At 41.6% G+C, this 24,312-nt stretch overlaps 1 protein-coding gene across 1 annotated transcript in view; it reads left to right on the top strand.

Moving 5' to 3' along the window:
- LOC123767374 (streptococcal hemagglutinin) overlaps positions 1-24,312 on the top strand; it is a 137,079-nt gene that overhangs the window by 41,013 nt on the left and 71,754 nt on the right. The window contains exons 2-3 of the mRNA XM_045757032.2: positions 381-1,493; positions 16,705-16,974. Of these exons, the coding sequence (XP_045612988.2) occupies positions 815-1,493; positions 16,705-16,974 (949 nt within the window). The 5' untranslated portion in view covers positions 381-814. The remainder of the gene's footprint in view (positions 1-380; positions 1,494-16,704; positions 16,975-24,312) is intronic.

Below are 24,312 nucleotides of genomic sequence, written 5' to 3'. Positions count from 1 at the left end.
TGTGAACCCCGTGTAGCCGCGGGCCATTTGAATTGGGTCTGGCACCCTATGGCATATATATACGCAATGCGCACTGTGGGACATATTACTCAGGGCGTATATATACGCCATGCGCAGTTTAAGGGTTAACAATATAAGAAGAGGAAAATAATTTTTTGGAATGAATTTATTTTTGCCACACCACAGGGTTGTCATATTTTAATGCAGAACAGTGCAGTGGTTAAATTTGTATTATATATAAAAAAAGTAAGTTTTATACATTTATGGTGCTGAGAGGGTGAAATCATTACCTTTTCCTGTCTTTATGGTTTTATTTTGCAATTCATCTCTCAAATATAGTAGTTATTTTTGTTTGTAATTCTTTTCTCATTTTCTTTCAGGTGATGAATAGCTGAAATAGTCGTCTGATTAAGTGGCCCAAAAATATAATAGTGTAGATAAAGCATTAATTCAAGTTAAATCTTAACCTATCAGACATTTCAGCAAGAAAACTGGTATTTAAATGTCTTGCTATACACCATTCCACTGGAAAATTTTAACATTTCCTGATATAGTATAATGAATAAAATAGACTTTTTGCAAGAATGCAAAATAATAAAACTTGCAAATAATGTTGTATATTTCATTCAACATGTCTAACTATGAATAGACAAACTCATGAATTATGATGTGCTACTAAAAAAATTGTACTGCATTTCAAACTAAGCAATTTAAAACAGGTTATTTTGTCCTAACAAGGACAAATATAAGACACAAGAGTATTAAAGGCATCAGCCAAGTTTTAGATTTGGAGTACGGTAATTTATAAGCAGACATGACTCGCCCTCGGGATACTGACTGTGCAGTAAGTATTCAGTCAGATCAAAATAATGTTCAACCTACTGATTTTGAAGGGTTTGAACAAAGTGTTGGTGAACAAGAAGCAGCACATAAACAGATCAGTGCATATCAAACCCTTACATTGCAATATCTCAAGGAAAAGCTTACTTCTACTGTCCTCTCTTCAGAAGAGAAAAAACAAATTCAGTGGAAGGTGAAACAATATTCATGCATGTTGAGAAAGCAAACCAAAAGGTTATGCATGTTAAATACTACATATGAACTTTCCGAAAAAGAAAATTTACAAAGGTGGGAGCTAAATGATTTCTCAGATTCATCATCACACACATTTGTAAATGATCATATTCAATGGTTAAACATGGCATTGAAAACACTCAATTATTGTGGTTCTGGTGATAGCAAGTTCAAACTTACATCATACTTTGTGTATGGAAATGTAGTACAAGCTGAGATCTCAGTTAATGCTATTATGTTTTTAAAAAAGAATCTTAATCACCAATCTACAACAAGCTATTTACATCAGAATTTACCAAGTAGCATGAAGAAAACAGTTACTAAAGCTATGCTGAAGAGATTGATGATGTTGAGTCCTCTTTTCCACTTTGACGAGTCACGTGGAGTTTGGAAGCGGTTGTCAGGATTGCAGCAGAAAAGTAAGTGATCATTATTACAGTTATTATATCATCATATTAGACAACATTTGTCTGTGTAATGGATTGACAATAGATGCAGGGTGCAATAAGTGACTAAATTATATTTAGGTTCACAATCAGTCAAATTTGAGTAAAGTCATTGATTTCTAAACAGTTAACCCCTAAGCTGCTCTGGGCTATTTGGCCTTCAACACTGACAGTCACAAAAAAAAAAAAAAAAAAAAAAATCGTCTTATAAAAGTGTTCATTTGTGTTCCCTGATCACGGTAAAAAACAACAACGTAAATCGCATATTTTGGCTGCAATAGGGCGGGGAAGTCTGGCAAAAAAACAGTGTTGAATATAATGAAATGCCATTTTCTGGGTGTGACCCAGAGGCTCCCCGGAGCAATACAGGCTGATATGCTAATGTCAGACTTTGGCATCAGTCAAGTGTATGGAGGAGTTCTGTGGGCCTACCGGGGACCACGAGCCAGAACCTGGCCCCCTCAGAGAGGCAAGGGGGAGCAATAGCCTGTAGAAACCCCCGTGTGATTGGAAGCATTCTATGTCTGCCATCGACTGGATTGGGCACCCAGAAAGGTAAGCGTCCCAAAACAAACCCCTATTCTGGTTAAAATTGATACCTAATGCCGAACTAGTGGATAGAACTCCCCAAAAAGATACAAGCAAACTAGCATGACATCACACGTCACTGCGCCGCTGTCTGCGCAGTTCCCCCCCTCCCCGGGAGGGGGAAGGGGGAGCCCCAGACCCCCACACCAGCAATCCACACCTCAGTTCTGAGGCTGGATGTCAAGAAAACCCGAAAACCACACCTCAGTTCTGAGGCTGGATGTCAAGAAAACCCGAAAACCACCGACCGGAAGGAGGGAGGGATGCCGGGGAGCCTCCGGGTCACACCCAGAAAATGGCGTTTTCATTACATTCAATGCTGATTTTCTGGGGGGGGGGGAGCCCTGTTGGCTCCCCGGAGCTAACTACCCACAGAGGGACACATCCGGGAGGGACACATCCGGGAGGAAGTCGCTGCATGCTCCACTACTCAAAACCGAGACAACTGGCTGCAACTGCCAACCCAAGGCGACACAAGCCCGACTAGGCCCAGGAACGAGTACGAGACCATGAGCAGCCAGGACCCTGTCCGACCGCCAAAAACCCAGCGCCCGAATGTCAAACCAGGCCACGTTGCCAAAAACGGCAGCAAGAGCCGCTAACGTACGAATGTCACAAGCTATGGTCACAAGTTGGTGACCACAAGTTGTGGTCACCAACCCCACAGGCAGCAGATGGAGACAAAACTGTGAGAGTCACTCTGAGACAAGGGGACAAAGCAACCCTCGAACTCGCACAAAGTTAGGGGGGGGGACTCCGGGGCCACATCCATCGGGCCCACGCTACCCCTAGGGGTTTCCCAGGGTCCTGAGCGTTTACTATAAGAGGACTCGCGCTCAGGTAATCCCAGGCAGGGTACTGTTAACCGGCACCCATGTCTACCAAAAAACTTTATAAAAACTGAACCCCGGGACGTGTGCACTCACGGGGACCTAGCAGGGGGAACCACCGGAAGAAGAGAGCTCAGTACAAAAAGGGGGAAAGGACCAAAGGCAGACCCCCCCCCCCACCAGGTAGACAAACAAAAAGAAAAAGAAAACCCCGCAGTAGTACAGCGTACCCAGGCAGAACAGAGCCGGCCGCTATGATTGGTGAAAATAAGCTGCACAGTACCCTGTGCTCCTACCAGTGCAAACTGCCCCTTACCCTAAGGCGAACAAGGGAGACAAAACTCCCTATCACACAAAGGGCGGCCGAAAACCAAGCAGTAAACGGCCTAGCAGAAGCAGGACCCCAAGGAACTTGTGGAAGGTAACCCCAAGCCCCAAGAGTAGTACTTACAGGGCACCTAGGGAAGGGAACCATAGGCGCATACAGCCTGAGTACTGGAGACTCACTCCTGGCTCACGCATCACCTAGAAGACAGACACCACACTCTAGGTACAGTGCTGAAACAACCACTGGAGCTGGAGCACACAACTGATGTCTACAGCATCAGCCGAAGAACTGAGGTGTGGATTGCTGGCGTGAGGGTCTGGGGCTCCCCCTCTCCCCGGCTGCGCAGACAGCGGCGCGGTGACATGTGACGTCATGCTAGTTTGCTCGTATCTTTTTGGGGAGTTCTATCCACTAATCCACTAATTCAGAATTAGGTAGCAATTTTAATCAGAATAGGGGTTTGTTTTGGGATGCTTATCTTTCTGGGTGCCCGATCCGGTCAATGGCAGACATAGAATTCTTCAAACCACACGGGGGTTTCTATAGGCCATTGCTCCCCATGCCTCTCTGAGGGGGGCCACGCAGGTTCTGGCTCGTGGTCCCCGGTAGGCCCACAGAACTCCATACACATGACTGATGCCAAAGTCTGACATTAGCATAGCAGCCTGTATAGCTCCGGGGAGGTCGACGGGGCTCCTCCTAGAGAAGAGCGTTGACAGAGCAGGCGCCAGAAGAGGTCTGCTTTGACACAGCTGTCAGGTGGAAGTTGCCACAAAGAGGATATTACTTAATTATTTCAATGTCTCAGATTGATTTTTTCTAAGATTTTTTGCAGTAATAACATTCAATAGTGGGTAGTGTGATATATTTATATAATAAAATGTGTGAATCATCGCTATACTCAAAATTATGATGTGCATACAGTATTAGTGATTCAATTTTTATGTTCATAAAACAATAAACAAATAGTTTTGTGGTTATTACACTATATACAAATGTTATATATAAGAATCTGCACGTTTTGTTCACCATAACAAACCACTAAGTTTGGTATTGTGAGTCAAAAAACAAGGAGTGGCCACCACACACCAGCCAGCCAGCCATTCACCACCACTCCCTCGCTCAACAATACCTCACTCGCCAACATCCTCCTCCCACCATACTGTTTTTGCTTTTATTCACTATATACAGATGTTATATATAAGTATCTATGTATTTTGTTCACCATAACTGTTCAACTAAGCTGGTATAGTGCCCAAAGAGCATAGTGGCCACCCTTACACAGCATGACATGTCATGCAGATGACACCACCACCCTCACTAAAATGGTTTCTCCCAACACTCCTTTTGCTGTTATTACACTATATTTACACATTATATATTAGTATCTACATTTGTATTCACCATAACGAACCACTAAGTTGGTATGCTGAGTCAAAAAGCAGCCAGAAGTGTCCAGCACCAGCCACTCGCCAGTCTGTCTAATTACCCAAAGCTACCTAAATCTACTCAAAGCTACCCAAAGCTTCCTAGCATTACGTAAGTAATGAAGAAATATGATATATTTACTCACTGTAACATTGGTGCTGAAGGTAGAACATGAAAACATGAACAAACTATTTTTACTCTGAAATAATATACGTTTATAACGAAATTAGATGAAACTAAGTGGCATGAGAGGCCATAGAAAGTCGTCGATTCAAGCGGCAATGTTGTGGAGCGACTTATCCTAAATATATTGTTGCCTACAGGCTATATTAAGTTAGGTTTAGATAGGTTAGGTTTAGTTAGGTTAGGTTTTGTTAGGTTGGGTTTTGTTAGGTTATGTTTGGGTATGTTGGTTAGGTTAGGTAGGTACAGAAGGCTGATATGCCAGCAAACACTCTCCAAGCAACAATGTGTCTTGGATAAGTTGCTCCACAACATTGTTGCTTGGATCGCCGACTAGCTTTCGCATCACCAGCAGCTTATTTTTGTTTAATTTCATTATGAAATGCTACTTTTTCAGAGTAAAAATATTTTTTTCCATGTTCTATATTCAGCACTACCCACATTATAATGAATAAATATATCATATTTATTCATTACTAATGTAATGTCAGGAAGCTTTGAGTAGCTTTGGGTAATTAGACAGACCCCCACTCGCCACCACTCCCTCCCTCAACACCACGTCACTTGTCAACATCTTCCTCCCACCATACTGTTTTTGCTTGAGAAAAACTGCTTGTGGTACGAAAAAAATGGACTCTTGGGACTTCCAGTGAGAGGCAGCCATCTTAGAAAAAATTCACAGAATGTCCTAGGGCTGCTGGCTGGGTTAGTACTGAGTGAGCAACCATGGGTGGCACAAGCACCTCTGGCTCCCAAAAACCTGTCCGACGCAGTGTTGAAAGATCGCTCTCTGTCGGTGAAATTTAGACCATATTGTTTGAAAAACATAAGGTTCATGATATTGATGAAGCTAGGCGCAATAAGGACCTAACACAAAGGTCGGATGCAAGTGATACAGCACCTATGAGGATGATACAGCAAGCGTATCCAGTTGTAGCTCTGAGTGCCACCCTTGCCCACCTACGCCATCTCCAATTTATATAGATGATACATAGATGAATCGTTTTCTGGGTTCAGTGATGATGCACCTGATACAAGTAGCATAGATGAATAGCGTTAGCAGCTTCCATGGTGGTGTTTTCCATATATATTTTCAAGAATAGCTGAATATCTTCCAGAATGGCTGAATTTCTTCCAGATTGACTGACACTCTCCGAGAATGACTGAATCTCTTCCTATGAGAGACCTTACAAAGAGATCTTTTCAATACTCCTTACGCTTTAAAAAGCTTGGCTACATACCACCTACAAGTACTAAAGCCAAGGGTGTACGTGAGTGCGTTATTCGCAAACACTCAGAACGAAGAAACAGGAAGCGAAAATCTTTCTGTCCCTGGTGCAACGAGAGCGAAGTCGCGCTGTGTACTGTGGACTACTTTGTTGATTATTACCCACTTTTGAAATACTGAGTGTGTAATACAGTGTGTTACTGTATAAATAGTGTGTGAAACTGTACATATTGTAATTTTATTGAATTTTTAACAAGTAATATTGCAACAATAAACATTGTGGATACATTACTGACACATGTATCACAGTTCCATGGAACATTATGAACGTTCTACTGTATACATATTATAAAGGACACAAATATACATCATATACGATAAAAAACAAACAAATAAAACTGCATTGGAAATGCATAGAACAAATAATTGAAAATATATTTGTGGCAACTCGTAGTGCTTGAATGGCCTGCTCGACTGCCTCTGGGAGCTTCACGCACAGGCGACCAAGCCGTCATGACGTCATAGCACACCTTGTCCACATCCCCACAGCAAAAGTAAGTGGAATTTGGTATTTATTTTTACATAGACATATTCAGGGAATTTACCATTTTACAAAGAAAAGTGAATTTTTTGGGAATACTTGATTTCATGCACACAGTTCAGGTGAAAGAACACCTGAATGTAAGACAGTTAATATATGGAAACCCTCGAGATATTTACATAATGGCATTGACGATCTGGAATCAGGATGATAAGCTGATAATTTTAAATGCCTACAGCCCACTAGCAAGCAACACATGGACAAAGGAAGAACTGGATGACAAACGAGAGGGCCTCAGAATGGTCATGAGAGATATTATTGTACAAGTAGATAAAGATAAATCACGACTGTTGATACTGAGGGACTTCAACTTCAAAGCAATAGACTGGGAGGCCTATGAAGCAAGAACGGAGGACTTTTGGACATGCAGATTTGTGAACCTCATTCTGGAGACATTCTTGTATCAACACATAAAGCAGGCCACAAGAATGAGGGAAGAAGATATTCACCAGGAAAGAAGAAGAGATATTTGACATCCAGTACCTTCCTCCCTTGGGAAACAGTGATCACGTCCTGTTAGACATTGATTATGCTTTAAGATATCATCTAGAAGAAGATGGGAACATTGAAACAGTTGATAAACTTGATTTAAGGAGAGGTCACTATGGGGAACTTCAAAATTTTTTAATGAATGTAATTGGACAGACTTGTTGCTAGGCAGGGAAGTAAATGAAATGTATGCCAAATTTTGCAAAATATACGATGAAGGCACACAAACATTCATACCAAAACAGAGATGCAGGGCTAAAAAACAGGATTGGTTCAACAGAAATTGTGAGAGGGCCAGTGACCAAAAGACACAAAAATGGAATCAGTATAGGAAGAGGCCAAACCCCCGAACATACCAGCAATACAAAGATGCGAGAAACAACTATACGTCAGTAAGGAGAGAGGCAGAAAGAAATTTTGTAAAAGGGATAGCAGACAAATGTAAAACAGAACCGGGCCTATTCTACAAATTCATAAACAACAAATTGCAGGTAAAGGATAATATCCAGAGGTTGAAAATGGGAAACAGATTCATGGAAAATGAAAAGGAAATGTGTGAAACATTAAATGAAAAGTTCCAAAGTGTGTTTGTACAAAATGAAATCTTCAGAGAACCAGACACAATAAGAATTCCAGAGAACAACGTAGAGCGAATAGAGGTGTCTAGAGATGAAGTGGAAAATATGCTAAAGGAGCTCAGTAAGAACAAAGCAGTTGGCCCAGATGGAGTTTCACCATGGGTTCTGAGAGAATGTGCATCTGAGCTCAGCATTCCACTTTACCAGATCTTTCAGGCATCCTTGTGTACAGGAATCGTAGCAGACATGTGGAAACAGGCTAACATAGTTCCAATCTACAAAAGTAGCAGCAGGGAAAATCCCCCTCAATTATAGACCTGTATCATTGACAAGTGTAATAGTGAAAGTATTAGAAAAACTAATCAAAACTAAATGGGTAGAACACCTGGAGAGAAATGATATAATATCAGACAGACAGTATGGTTTTCGATCTGGAAGATCCTGTGAATCGAATTTACTCAGAGTCTATGATCGAGCCACAGAGATATTACAGGAAAGAGATGGTTGGGTTGACTGCATCTATCTGGCCCTAAAAATGGCTTTTGACAGAGTTCCACATAAGAGGTTGTTCTGGAAACTGGAAAATATTGGAGGGGTGACAGGTAAGCTTCTAACATGGATGAAAAATTTTCTGACTGATAGAAAAATGAGGGCAGTAATCAAAGGCAATGTATCGGACTGGAGAAATGTCACAAGTGGAGTACCACAGGGTTCAGTTCTTGCACCAGTGATGTTTATTGCTTACATAAATGATCTACCAGTTGTTATTCAGAATTATGTGAACATGTTTGCTGATGATGCGAAGATAATAGGAAGGATAAGAAACTTAGATGATTATCATGCCCTTCAAGATGATCTGGACAAAATAAGTATATGGAGCAACACTTGGCAAATGGAATTTAATGTTAATAAATGCCATGTTATGGAATGTGCAATAGGAGAACATAGACCCCACACAACCTATAAATTATGTGAGAAATCTTTAAAGAATTCTGATAAAGAAAGAGATCTAGGGGTGGTTCTAGATAGAAAACTATCACCCTAGGACCACATAAAGAATGCTGTGTGAGGAGCCTATGCCACGTTTTCTAACTTCAGAATTGCTTTTAAATACATGGATGGCGATATACTAAAGAAATTGTTCACAATTTTTGTATGGCCAAAGCTAGAATATGCAGCGGTTGTATGGTGTCCATATCTTAAGAAGCACATCAACAAACTGGAAAAGGTGCAACGACATGCCACTAAGTGGCTCCCAGAACTGAAGGACAAGAGCTACGAGGAGAGGTTAGAGGCATCAAATAAGCAAAAACTAGAAGATAGAAGAAAAAGAGACGATATGATCACTACATACAAAATAGTAACAGGAATTGATAAAATCGACAGGGAAGATTTCCCGAGACCTGGAACTTCAAGAACAAGAGGTCATAGATTTAAACTAAATGATATAATGATGGCGAAGAAATATTAGAAAATTCACTTTCGTCAACAGAGTGATAGACGGTTGGAACAAGTTAAGTGAGAAGGTGGTGGAGGCCAAAACCATTAGTAGTTTCAAAGCATTATATGACAAAGAGTGCTGGGTAGATGGGACACCATGAGTGTAGCTCTCATCCTGTAACTACACTTAGGTAATTACAGAGAGGCATGTCACAATAAACTCTGCGCATCAAAGTTGTTAAAGCTAACATTGTCGTTAACCCTTAAACTGCGCAACACGTCATATGAAGGGTTGAGTAACTTACAATAAATTGCACATCGCGTCATATGACGCGATGGAGTACTATGCAAGAATTAAACAGCATGTGGATTCACGGGGTTCACCTTGCCTTCATCAGGGCTCTTGTAAACAGACGCCAATTTTTAAAAAAATCGTGGGCCAAATTCTCGGGTGTGAGGGCCTCAGTACTGAGTGAGTGTTACGGACCCGAGCCCAACGTCCGAGCACGGAGCAGTGACGACCGCGCCATCTGTGGGTCAGCTCCCGAAACCCCCTCCAAATGGACGGCGCCATCAAGTGAGGACAGGAAATACCAGCCACAAGGGCTAGTTTCCCGTCCTGATCAGCTCATAACACAGCCGCTGCTGACCTCTGGTGAGGTGGAGCTTAGACAGCAACGCCATCTATGGAGTGGATACGTCGGGCGTTTGTGTCTAAGCCTGTAAGTGAGGTGCCCTAGAGTGTCCCTATTACTGATGACGTGTCTGATTACAGAGTCGACCTGGGACTGCTGTAATGGAAGTTGGATCAGTCTACCCAAGGCAGCCGTCTTGTCTCCAAGTATTTGCTGCAGCAGCTGTGAGTCGCCCCCCGGATGAACACTGTGGTGTTAGCCTGCCTGTGAAGTGGCAGTTGAGGGATTGTCATACCTGGGACTGACTGGTGGAGATGCTTAACCACTGGGGTGTTGTGGAAAGGAGAGTGACCTGTGGGATCACACGAGGCTCCTGACTAGGGCTCGCGACCTTAGTATCGATCGTGGAGTGGCCTAACCAGCGTTGCTGATTTGGAACCTGCCAGCTACCGGCTGGATTTGTGGTTGACGGCCTCCACGACGGTGCCCCCAGTGGAACTGTGATTTGGCTGGCCTGTGGCCAGGGTAAACTCAAGAGAATCGAAGGATCCATCGTAAGGCCACAAGAGGACTAAGAGCTTAGCCTTGTTGAGCACCGTGAATGTCCAGAGTCTTCAGAGGAAGACTACGTTGTATATAATAGTGTTTAACCCCCCCCCCCTTTGTGTAACCTTTTATATATTATGGTGACGGTAATTATTATATTATTAAGTTTTTGCCTTTATTTCCCTTCCCCTTTAATTTACTTGCGTTACGGATCACATCCCTTGAAAGCCACTACTAGCTTGGGGCCGGATACCCTACCTCTAACAACATCAGAGAAAGAACCCGATTGCGACCCGAGAGGGCCGTAACAGTGAGCCACCATGGCTGGCGCACGCAGTATGAGCTCACAGCACTGCTGTTCAGCTTGTGACCCACAGCATCGCCTAAAAATGCCATAATATATATGTTCATGCTATTTATTTAGTGATGATAATATTACAGAAGACCCCTGACTGTGATAAAAATTACCAGGATTCTGATAATAGCAGGATTGTTGTGATAATTAGCGCTGTAGTGGGAGGAATAATCTTGGTGGGGAGGGAGGTAGCATTGTCTGCTGACTCTCTGTGACCACCTTTTACTGTCTGGACTCACTATACCAGCTTAGTTGTTTGCTAAGGTGAACGAAACATGCAGATACTTATATATAATGTCTGTATATAGAGAATAAAACCTAAACAGTGATGGTGGGAGGAGAATGGTGACGAGTCAGGTGAGGTGAGGGAGGGAGGAAGTGACAACCGTGGCGGGCTGCCACTGGCTGCCACTGGCTTCCACTGCCACTCAGCATACCAACATAGTGGTTCGTTATGGTGAACACAAATGTAGATACTTATATATAATGTGTACATACAGTGTAATAACAGCAAAAGGAGTGTGGGGGAGAAGCCATTTTGGTGAGGAAGGTGGCGACATCTGCATGATTTGTCATGTGACCGGGGTGGCAACTATGCTCTTTGGGCACTATACAAGCTTAGTTGAACAGTTATTGTAAACAAAACATGTAAATACTTATACAGTGGTACCTCGCATAACGATTGCCCCAAAAGACGAATATTTTGGGTAACGAACGGCCCGATCGGCGTCAAATCGTCCCGTATGACGAACGCTGGTTTGAGTAACGTCAACACCACATGGTGGGGTCGCGCTGCTGCTTGCACATTCTTAGACGCCTCCGACGATGCACATAAATTATGTTGTTCTTGTTTAAAGATGCTAATGATGCTGGGATATAAAAGGGTGACTGCTGAGATGTTGCAAAGCATTGACGTTTTTGTAGGAAAAAAGAATTGAAATATCTGATATACAACAAATGTCAAAAAAGTTCGTTCGGTGTTCGGCAGGTAGGCTGCTCCATTATAACAATCTTTCTTTGTTTCAAATGTGTTCCATTTGTTTTTTATTTGTCATTTACGTCTCAATAATGGAGAAGCCTACCTTACATACACTGAATAAACCATTATGACATTTTCCTTTCTTCAAATGTGTTCAATATTTATTTTTCATTTGTCTTATAGCAAAAGGTTCGTTCGGTGGTCGGCAGGTAGGCTGCTCCATGTTTCTTACATACAAAAAACGTAAATAATAAAAAAAATGAAGAATTTTGAAAACCAGTACAAATGTCAAAAAGGTTCGTTCGGTGGTCTACAGGTCGACTGCTCCATGTTTCTTAAAAAAAAAAAAATAAAAAAATAAAAACTGTTGAAACAATTTGGAAAATGGACAAATGTCATAAAGGTTCGTTCAGTGTTTGTCGGGTAGGCTGCTCCATTATTGAGACGTAAGTGATAAATACAAAACAAATGGAACACATTTGAAACAAAGAAAGATTGTCATAATGGAGCAGCCTACCCAACAAACACTGAACGAACCTTTTGCTATAACGAATATGAAAGACAAGGGCTGCTGGCTGGGTTAGTAGTGCGTGAGCAACCATTTGTAGCACACGTGCCTCTGGCTCTCAAACACCTGTCCCACACGGTGTTGAAAGACTGTACTCAGTCAGTGCAATTCAGACCCTATTGTTTGAAGAACATAAGGGTCATAACATTGGTGAAGCTAGGCGCAATAAGGGCTTAACACAACGGTCGGATGCCTGTGATACAGCACCTATGAGGATGATACAGCGAGCGTATCCAGGTGTAGCTCTGAGCCCCACCCTTGCCATCTCTAATGTATATAGATGATACATAGATGAATCGTTTTCTGCGTTCAGTGATGATGCATCTGATACAAGTAGCATAGATGAACAGTGTTAGCGGCTTCCATGGTGGAGGTGTTCATTGATATTTTTAAGAATACCTAAATCTTTTCCTGACTGATGGACACTCTTTGAGGCTAGCTGAATCTCTTCCTGACTGATGGACACTCTTTGAGGCTAGCTGAATCTCTTCCTGTGTGGGACCTTACAAAGCGATCTTTTCAAGACTACCTTACAAATTGAGCTTTTCCTATAATCGTTTCAATACTACTTTATGCTTTACAAGCTTGGCTACATACCACCTACAAGTACTAAACCCAAGGGTGCACGCGAGTGCATTATTTGCAAGCACACAGAACGATGAAACAGGAAACAAAAATCTATCTGTAGCTGGTGCAAGGAGAGCTAAGTCGCGCTGTGTACCATGGACTACTTCGTTGACTATTATGCACCTCCAAAGTACTGAGTGTGTAATACAGTGTGTTACTGTGTAAATAGTATGTGAAACTGTACATATTGTAATATTAGTGAATTTTTACCACGTAATATTGTGACAATAAACATTTATTGTGGACACATTACTGACACATGTATCACAGTTTCATGGAAAATTATGAACATTCTACTGTATACATATTGTAAAGGTCACAAATATGCATCATATACGATAAAAGAAACAAATAAAACCGCATTGGAAATGCATAGGAAAAATATTTGAAAATATATTTGTGGCAACACGCGGTGCTTGAATGGCCTGCGCGACCGTGTCTGGGAGCTTCACACTCGGGCGACCAGCCCCTGATGACGTCACAGCGCACCTTGTCCACGCCCTCACAGCCAAAGTAAGTGGAATTTGGTAATTATCTTTACATAGACATGTTCAGGGACGGTAATTTATCATTTTACAAAGAAAAATTATATTTTGGGGAACATTTGATGTCATGCACACTAGGGAAATTTCACAATAAACACAGTGCATCACACTGGTTACATGGGAGACACTCGTTTTGTATGACGTCCGTTTCGCATGACGAACATGGAACGGATTAAATTCGTTATGCGAGGTACCACTGTATATATATTGTGTGTATTTAGGGTAATAACACCACAAACAGTATTGTTGGGGGAGAAATTTTAGTGTGTCTGACCTTGAATGTGTGAGGGAGGCAGCCGCCAGCTGACTATGTGTAGCAACATCTCCTAGTGCCTGAACTAACTTATCAGTTTAGTTGTACAGTTGTGGTGAACAAAACATGTAGACACTTATATATAACATCTGTATATAGTGTAATAACACCACAAACATTATTGTTGGGGGAGAAATTTTTGTGCGTCTGACATTGAATGTGTGAGGGAGGCAGCCGCCAGCTGACTGTGAGTGTATCGATGTCTCATAGTGCCTGAACTAACTATATCAGCTTAGTTGTACAGTTGTGGTGAACAAAACATGTAGATAATTATATATAACGTCTGTATATAGTAAATAAAAGCAAAAACAGTATGGTGGGAGGAGAATGTGGGCGAGTGAGATGTTGAGGGAGTGAGTGACAGCGAGTGGCTGGCTGGTGTGTGGTGGTCACACCTCGTTGCTTTTTGACTCATAATACCAACTTAGTGGTTTGTTATGGTGAACAAAACATGCAGATACTTATATATAACCTGTGTATATAGTGTAATAACCAACAAAGTATTTGTTCACTGTTTGATGAACATAATAATTGAATCAACAATATGCACACCATAATTTTGAGTACAGTGATGATTCACACATTTTATTATATAAATAATCACACTACACACTTGAATAATATTACAGAAAAAAAACTAAGAAACATCAATCAGAGACATTGAAATAATTAGGTAATTATCTCTTTGTGGCCACTTCTGCTTGACAGTTGGGGCGGAGCAGACCGCCTGGGATGCATGATGAGTCGGCGCCTCTTTTTTGCCAGACTTGCCTGCCCTATAGCAAGCAAAATATGCCACTTACGATTTTTTTATTATTTTTTTCCATGATCAGAGCACACAAATTAACAGGTTTAGAAGGAAAATTTAATTTTTTATTTTTTGTTATGTGCCTGTGGGTGACAATGGCCAAATAGCCCTTAGCAACACAAGGGATAAATAATGTATGACATCTATCAGGTGTGGGTTATGTATGCTAGGTAAGATGGTGAGATGATGTAAGCTTCCTTTGTAACTGCCAACGTATATTGTAAGCAATTTTTCATAAGTTTGTGATAACTCAGCTTGTTTTCAATTTTTTATTATTAGTAGTGATTATTGTGCCTAGCAAATTTACCCAGTAGACTCATTAGGCTCCCCTATCGTATGGTGCTCGGTCTCACATCTGTAATGTAGCCACATTAGACGCAGGGGAATTTTTTTATACATTTAAAATTAAGAAAAGTGCATCTTATATGCCGGCAAATGCTGCATATAAATTCCTAAAATTACATACTATTGAATAATATTACTGCAAAAACTAGATAGAAAACTATTCAAAGATATTTAAATAATTATGTAAAAATGTATTTCTGGCAGTGCCCGCCACACTGCTCGGCTTGAGCACACCATCACTGGCATGTCAGTGTGTGAATATTTCCCAGACTTCCTCATCCCATCATGGGCAAATTATGTCACATACAATTTTTTTTTTAGTTTCCAGTGATCAGAGAAAGCATTTTAGCAACATAAGAAAAACAAATTGGGGAAATTATTTTTCTGCACACAAGGCGCTTGTCATATGTAACAGAGGTGCAGCAGATTGGTTAAACAGAATGGCAACACTTGTACTGATACAGGCTATCCAGTGTCAAGAACACCGATATTCTCTTGGCCATTTTATCAATGCTACCTAGTAAAAACCCTGCAGCAACTCTACTGGATGCAAACATAGCACTACCTACTTGGTCCACACAGTCACTGATCTGAGGAATGGGGTGTGAGTCAGTGACAGTGGAGGCATTCATCCTTCTTTATTGAGTACAAAAATGGTATGGACCGTCACTCTTCCTTATAGGCAGGGCAAACACCACTTATTGTCACTGACCTTGGCCAACTCATTTGCCAGCAGATATTCAACTTCCTCATTGCTTTATGCTTTTCTGGGCTGACCTTGTAGTGGTTTTGCTTCACTGGTGTCACTCCTGCCACATTAACACCATGCACCACACTTCTGTGGCATTGAGGAACATCTGTGAACAGCGTCTTGTTGGCTGTATCCAAGATTTATGCTCAGGGATTACAAGGGGGGGCCCATCCAGAATTATTACAAATGAAGAAGTAATTTTAATTGATAAAAACTTGACAAAGGATAGCTAATAAATGTTACCTTTGGTACAGAAATTGAACATCAAAAATGAAAATTGAAAAGTAGGTATACACCATCAACCCTTCCTTCGAATAGACAGTACGTTTTAATACTAAATGTAATAAGTACATTCCTGACTGTCTGCATAGTACATAAATACACCTAATTGTGCTGTTACATTTACCTCCCCATATATTCTCTTAATTTTGTGTTAATACACTCAAAATTTTTAGATTGAAATTTTCATGTTCAATTCTATATACACAAGTTTTAAATATAAAGAATTTCTTTTTCAGTTTTATGAAACAATAGAGATATTGTACAAAATTTTAAAATATCCTGAGTTACTTTATAATTTATTGAAAGACTTTAATTTTGTTTTATTAATTTTATAAAATTGTAATATCAATATAGCAATAGGTTAAGTACTACTGTAATTGTAATTAAGAAGCAATAAATGCTATTTACATGCTTGTCCTCCTACACTTTTAAGGTTAGGTTGGTCAGGGTTTTCTATAAAGCTTTTCAGGTAAACTCTAATATTCATAATATTTTGGTGCGATGCTGGCGATTAAGTGTATTTATGCACTATGCCGATAGTCGGGATTGTACTTATTATGTTTAGTATTAAAACGTACTGTCTATTCGGAGGATGGGCTGACACCATAACCTGCATATATACCCATTTCCATCAATGTATATAATAATACTTAATATTAAATAAATTGTCATGTACAGTACATCTTAAAACAAAAATAACAATACAGTATTGTATAAATGCTAACAATATCTTTCAGATGATTCAAAAGCAATGCACAATTATATTCAATGGCTGGGAGTCCTGGACATACGAAAGATGTGGGCATACAGAGGACTGCAGTTACAAAGCTCCGAAATTCGAGCCCTTTGTGTTGAGAGTATACTCCGCAACAACCCACAGATGACTGTCATTGAGATAACAAGATTGATCTCTGATTATTTCTTTGTGCCAGAGTGCAAAGAAATAATGTCTCTAGTTCATCAAGTGCTTCAGTCATCAAAGAAATTTCATTGCTGTGAAGATCAAGGTACAGTATGTATTTTTATATATACTTGTTTAAGTGTGCATATATATTTTCATCATATACAAGAAACATAGTGCATTTGTTTTATCTCATTTTATTGCCAGTCATCAGTTAAGGAAACAGAAACCTTTAAATATTTAACCTTTAAATATTACATTTAAGCATTTTTATTGCACCTTAATATTTTCAAATATTTCAGAGTGCTACATACACATAAGTATTGGATGTTTCTTCAATCTTGTTTCATTATTTGCTCCTTTCCTTTTATACCTCTCTCCTTCGTTTCATCTCTGTCTTGATTTTAATCTCCTGCTCTTTGCTGTCTTGTTTATCTTTGCTCTCTTTGTTTCCGTTTGCCATTTTTTGTGCTCTTTCTCTGCTTTCTTTATTCTCTTTGTTCCTCTCACTTTGTTTCTCTTTTTGTTAGGGGTGTAAATGGACTGGAGTACACCGGTGCAGCGACATAAACCTGCCTGTGAAGCTGGAGCACTAAGCTTGCAGCCGCCCCTTTTGGATCTGGGAAAATTATAACAGTATTAAAACTACTTAAAATTTGTGAACAGTAGATAAATCAAACAAACTTAAATTTAAAAAAAAGCTGTGATTACAGTATTTGCTTCAAGATAGGTCATCTATATCTTAAGTGTTGTGAATTAACTTTGGCCATTATGTGTATGGTCTGAAATTAGTTTGGGTGTAGCCTGTGTGTTAAATCACATCCTTGATATATTAGTTTACATTTGTTTATGATTCTTGTAAACAATAATAAATCTATGTTGAAATTTTAACAGTTTATTTGCCATTTGTATAGTATCATGTAATATGTGATTGAATCACTTGAGTGCTCCAGTACTGTACCTTCATATTCTATTTATATCCCTAAGCATAAGAGCTGTCATTTTTTTTCTGTTACATGAACACTCGTCTGTCTGTCTGTCTGTCTGTCTGTCTGTCTGTCTGTCTGTCTGTCTGTCTGTCTGTCTCTTTCTGTCTGTCTATCTGTCTGTCTCTGTCTGTCTGTCTGTCTGTCTCTGTCTGTCTGTCTCTCTCTGTCTAGTCTATCTCTGTCTATCTGTCTCTCTCTGTCTGTCTGTCTGTCTCTCTCTCTCTCTCTCTCTCTCTCTCTGTCTATCTGTCTCTCTCTCTCTGTCTCTCTCTCTCTCTCTCTCTCTCTCTCTCTCTCTCTCTCTCTCTCTCTCTCTCTGTCTCTCTCTCTCTGTTTCTCTCTCTCTCTCTGTCTCTCTCTCTCTCTCTCTCTCTCTCTGTCTCTCTCTCTCTCTCTCTGTCTCTCTCTCTCTCTCTGTCTCTCTCTCTCTCTCTCTCTCTGTCTCTCTCTCTCTCTCTCTGTCTCTCTCTCTCTCTCTCTCTCTCTCTCTCTCTCTCTCTCTCTCTGTCTCTCTCTCTCTGTCTCTCTCTCTCTCTCTGTCTCTCTCTCTCTCTCTCTCTCTCTCTCTCTCTCTCTCTCTCTCTCTGTCTCTCTCTCTCTCTCTCTGTCTCTCTCTCTCTCTCTCTCTCTCTCTCTCTCTCTCTCTCTCTCTCTCTCTCTCTCTCTCTCTCTCTCTCTCTCTCTCTCTCTCTCTCTCTCTCTCTCTCTGTCTCTCTCTCTCTCTCTCTGTCTCTCTCTCTCTCTCTCTGTCTCTCTCTCTCTCTCTCTGTCTCTCTCTCTCTCTCTCTCTCTCTCTCTCTGTCTCTCTCTCTCTCTCTCTGTCTCTCTCTCTCTCTGTCTCTCTCTCTCTCTCTCTCTCTGTCTCTCTCTCTCTCTCTCTCTCTCTCTCTCTCTCTCTCTCTCTCTCTCTCTCTCTCTCTCTCTCTCTCTCTCTCTCTCTCTCTCTCTCTGTCTCTCTCTCTGTCTCTCTCTCTGTCTCTCTCTCTCTCTCTCTCTCTCTCTCTCTCTCTCTCTCTCTCTCTCTCTCTCTCTCTCTCTCTCTCTCTCTCTCTCTCTCTCTCTCTCTCTCTCTCTCTCTGTCTCTCTCTGTCTCTCTCTCTCTCTGTCTCTCTCTCTCTCTCTCTCTGTCTCTCTCTCTCTCTCTCTGTCTCTCTCTCTCTCTCTGTCTCTCTCTCTCTGTCTCTCTCTCTCTGTCTCTCTCTCTCTCTGTCTCTCTCTCTCTCTCTCTCTGTCTCTCTCTCTCTCTCTCTCTCTCTCTCTCTCTCTCTCTCTCTCTCTCTCTCTCTCTCTCTCTCTCTCTCTCTCTCTCTCTCTCTCTCTGTCTCTCTCTCTCTCTGTCTCTCTCTCTCTCTCTCTGTCTCTCTCTCTCTATCTCTCTCTCTCTCTCTCTCTCTCTCTCTCTCTCTCTCTCTCTGTCTCTCTCTCTCTCTCTGTCTCTCTCTCTCTCTCTGTCTCTCTCTCTCTCTCTCTCTCTCTCTCTCTCTCTCTCTGTCTCTCTCTCTCTCTCTCTCTCTCTCTCTCTGTCTCTCTCTCTCTCTCTCTCTCTCTCTCTCTCTCTCTCTCTCTCTCTCTCTCTCTCTCTCTCTCTCTCTCTCTCTCTCTCTCTGTCTCTCTCTCTGTCTCTCTCTCTCTCTGTCTCTCTCTCTCTCTCTCTCTCTCTCTCTCTCTCTCTCTCTCTCTCTCTCTCTCTCTCTCTCTCTCTCTCTCTCTCTCTCTCTCTCTCTGTCTCTCTCTCTCTCTCTCTCTCTCTCTCTCTCTCTCTCTCTCTCTCTCTCTCTCTCTCTCTCTCTCTCTCTGTCTCTCTCTCTCTGTCTCTCTCTCTCTGTCTCTCTCTCTCTCTCTCTCTCTCTCTCTCTCTCTCTCTCTCTCTCTCTCTCTCTCTCTCTCTCTCTCTCTCTCTGTCTCTCTCTCTCTCTCTCTCTGTCTCTCTCTCTGTCTCTCTCTCTCTCTCTCTCTCTCTCTCTCTCTCTCTCTCTCTCTCTCTCTCTCTCTCTCTCTCTCTCTCTCTCTCTCTCTCTCTCTCTCTCTTTTTTCTGAGGGAAGCCAATGAGACCCCCCTCAGAAAATCATTATCTTGGTCCAATTTAGAGTTTTATGTACACACTTGACAGTGCCAATCATCATGTCACACTTAACAACCAAGCTTATGTTTGTGTTATAGTCAACGACACAATCTGGTTTATATACTGCTTCTTTTGTTGCTCTGTTGACCTTGCCACTTCAAATGGTTGTCAGAATATTCACTTCATGTCTGTCTTTCCATTGCACTGTAAGTGTTTTCTCACACTTTATCTGACCCTCACCTTCTACAATATTTTCTTTAAATACTTGCATTTCCCTACTTTGTGACTTTACTGTACCACACACTCCAGTTCTATGTTCATGCAGAAATCTAGTGATTAAGGAACTAGTATAATAATTTTCTATATATAAAATGTGGCCCTTGTTCAGCAATGGTGCCATCAATGTCTTTACTACACTTCCTGAGAAACCATAAAGATTATTATTTAGAATGTCTGTGTCACTACCAGCATATTAAATCATGTCAGTGACCATTTCTGTTTCACAATCACAGAGAACAATGAATTTGAGTTCAAATCTGTGTTATTTGGATGGGATATATTGCTTGAAGGCAAGACATCCTTTGAAAAGCACAAGGAATTCATCAATCACTAGCTTCTGACCTTCTGTAGTAATCTTTGTACTTCCCATTCATTTCATTTAACACTTTGGCGTACCCCGCAAGCCACCCCTCAACTGTGCGATTTGGGTCCCAGGGTGTCACGGGAGCGCGCGTAAATTCTGAAAAGTGTATACTCTCTTCAACTTTGTCACCTTAATTCTCGTCCTACGATATTAAATTTGGTTTCATTGTGTTCGCAATAGAATTCTCTACAGCACTAAATGCATATAAACTCCAAAAGCCTGGCTAATTACCCGCAGCAAAAAGAGAAAGTGCGAACGAGTTACCCAGGAGCGCGCAAACGCGATAAAATGTTTTCACTATTTTCACTCTGGTCACCTCAATTTTCGTCCTAGGTCTTTCATTTTGGTCTCAATGGTTTCGCAATAGAATTCTCTAGAGGAACATCAGCATATAAAATAAAAAACCTGGTCACGCTCCAACCGCCGACGAGTTGAAGATGGGCCACGCGTTAGCCGCGAGTGAGCGCTCAGACGCCTTCCAGCTACACTCCCAATTCCCGCCCTTTTCAAGCCTTTCTTTCGCAATTTTCTTCCTGGAAGGGCTTTGTTCATGATCACTATCTATCGTGGAGTAAGCGTAGATAGTTTCTAAATCCGCAGTAAGAAATATAGCCACGGAAAATAGCCGAAATGTTCACACGTTTGAGATGCGAGGGGAGGCGACATCGGTCACAACAGTGGGCGAAAACAATGGGCCGATGGCGTGTGCCGAGCCGCCTGCGGGCCACGAGGCGCAACAAAGAAAATGGGAAGACATCGGCACGCATTTTAAAACCAGTCCCAAAAAAATCGGATAAAAACCTGATTTTTGGCGATTATTTAAAGTGGATGACGCAATGCTGCCTCATCCCCGGCATTACCGACAGTAAACGGATTATCTTGGTTTATAATGCCCGGGCGAAAGTGTTAAGATGTGCCTCACCATCTACAATCTTGGGGTCATGGTTTTCACTATTTTCACAATGAATACATCTGAGAATTAGCAGAAACCTGGTGCAAGACATGTATTTTCCAAAACCAGGTGTTGGGACCACAGTCTTTGTTCCAATTGTCCTGGATGATGTGTTTCACAGAAGGTTTCATAAGCATACAAAGTGCAAGAAACACACATAGTTTTGGGGCAGTGGTTACCATTGAATACATACAATTGTGAATGTACTCACCTAATTGTGCTTGCGGGGGTTGAGCTCTGGCTCTTTGGTCCCGCCTCTCAACCGTCAATCAACTGGTGTACAGATTCCTGAGCCTATTGGGCTCTATCATATCTACATTTGAAACTGTGAATGGAGTCAGCCTCCACCACATCACTTCCTAATGCATTCCATTTGCTAACTACTCTGACACTGAAAAAGTTCTTTCTAACGTCTCTGTGGCTCATTTGGGTACTCAGCTTCCACCTGTGTCCCCTTGTTCGCGTCCCACCAGTGTTGAAAAGTTCGTCCTTGTTTACCCGGTCGATTCCCCTGAGGATTTTGTAGGTTGTGATCATGTCTCCCCTTACTCTTCTGTCTTCCAGTGTCGTGAGGTGCATTTCCCGCAGCCTTTCCTCATAACTCATGCCTCTTAGTTCTGGGACTAGTCTAGTAGCATACCTTTGGACTTTTTCCAGCTTCGTCTTGTGCTTGACAAGGTACGGGCTCCATGCTGGGGCCGCATACTCCAGGATTGGTCTTACATATGTGGTGTACAAGATTCTGAATGATTCCTTACACAGGTTCCTGAACGCCGTTCTGATGTTAGCCAGCCTCGCATATGCCGCAGACGTTATTCTCTTTATGTGGGCTTCAGGAGACAGGTTTGGTGTGATATCAACTCCTAGATCTTTCTCTCTGTCTGTTTCATTAAGTACTTCATCTCCTATTCTGTATCCTGTGCCTGGCCTCCTGTTTCCACTGCCTAGTTTCATTACTTTGCATTTACTCGGGTTGAACTTCAACAGCCATTTGTTGGACCATTCACTCAGTCTATCCAGGTCATCTTGTAGCCTCCTACTATCATCCTCTGTTTCAATCCTCCTCATAATTTTTGCATCGTCGGCAAACATTGAGAGGAACGAATCTATACCCTCTGGGAGATCATTTACATATACCAGAAACAGTATAGGTCCGAGGACTGACCCCTGCGGGACTCCACTTGTGACGTCTCGCCAATCTGAGACTTCACCCCTCACACAGACTCGTTGTCTCCTGTTGCTTAGGTATTCCTCTATCCACCGGAGTACCTTCCCTCTCACTCCAGCCTGCATCTCCAACTTTCGCACTAGCCTCTTGTGTGGCACTGTATCAAAGGCTTTCTGACAATCCAAAAATATGCAGTCTGCCCACCCTTCTCTTTCTTGCCTTATTTTTGTTGCCTGGTCGTAGAATTCAAGTAACCCTGTGAGGCAGGACCTGCCATCCCTGAACCCATGTTGATGCTGTGTTACAAAGTTCCTTCGCTCCAGATGCTCCACTAGTTTTTTTCGCACAATCTTCTCCATCAGCTTGCATGGTATGCAGGTTAGGGACACTGGCCTGTAGTTCAGTGCCTCCTGTCTATCCCCTTTCTTGTATATCGGGACTACGTTAGCTGCTTTCCAAATATCTGGCAGTTCCCCTGTTGCCAGTGATTTGTTATACACTATGGAGAGTGGTAGGCTCAGTTCTCTTGCTCCTTCCTTTAGAACCCAAGGGGAGATTCCATCTGGGCCTATAGCCTTCGTCACGTCCAACTCTAGTAAACACTTCCTTACTTCCCCACTGGTAATCTCAAACTCTTCCAGTGGTTCCTGGTTAGCTATTCCCTCACTTACCTCTGGAATTTCTCTCTTGTGGAATGTGGTAATAAGCCTATGTTCTAATGATTTTGGCAGTATATATGTTCATTTCTTGAACAATATGTTCCATGAATGGCTCATGTATGACCTCACATTGTAAACTCAATGCAATATGGGTTTGTTAAAAATAGATCCTGTCTTACAAACCTGTTCACATTTTTGGAAATGGTAACTAGCTACTCAGACAAAGGACTTCCAATGGACATAGTATACTTGGATTTTGCTAAAACCAAAATAAGGTGCAACATGAAAGACTGGCAAGTAAATTACAGGCTCGTGGAATAAATGGTAGAATATTGGAATGGATAAAACAATGGTTAAAACAAAGAAAACAAAAGGTCATGCTAAATGGGAATGAATCTAACTGGAGAAATGTGGTGAGTGGCATACCACAGGGGTTCATTTTGGGTCCAACCCTTTTTGTCATATACATCACTAACAAAGATGAGAGTATTATAAACCACGCTGTGACGTGTGTCGGTAGCGCAGCATATACTGGGCAGGTGGAATGTTCCTCTCACAAAAAAAAAAAGTAAAAAAAAAATGCTGTTTGCCCTTGCGATGTGAAAGTTGCCAGCAGGAGTAAACAATAAACAGATGAACAATACAATTTACAGGGGTACCTCAGTTTAAGAGTTTAATCCGTTCCTGGAGACAGCTCATAACCCGAAAACTCACAAGCAGAAGCTAATTTCCCCATAAGAAATAATGGGAAATGAATTAATCTGTTTCTGACTACCCAAAAGCTTCACTTCAAACTAAATTTTATACCTAATTCATCCAAATCTACACTATAAAAGTATGTTCAAGTTATTACCCTTGCTGATGACTCCTGTTGGTGTATGGAAGATAGTGAGAAGGTGGGGGGAGGAGGAGAGGTGTTACTGTTTGGAAGGGGAGTCCCCTTCCATTATAACATCAGGCAGTAAAGATT

This window comes from Procambarus clarkii, chromosome 74, assembly GCF_040958095.1.
Source record: "Procambarus clarkii isolate CNS0578487 chromosome 74, FALCON_Pclarkii_2.0, whole genome shotgun sequence".
In the NCBI taxonomy this organism is placed as follows: Eukaryota; Metazoa; Arthropoda; class Malacostraca; order Decapoda; family Cambaridae; genus Procambarus; species Procambarus clarkii.
Note: the sequence above shows the minus strand (reverse complement) of the source record. Positions and strands in the feature narration are given on the sequence as shown.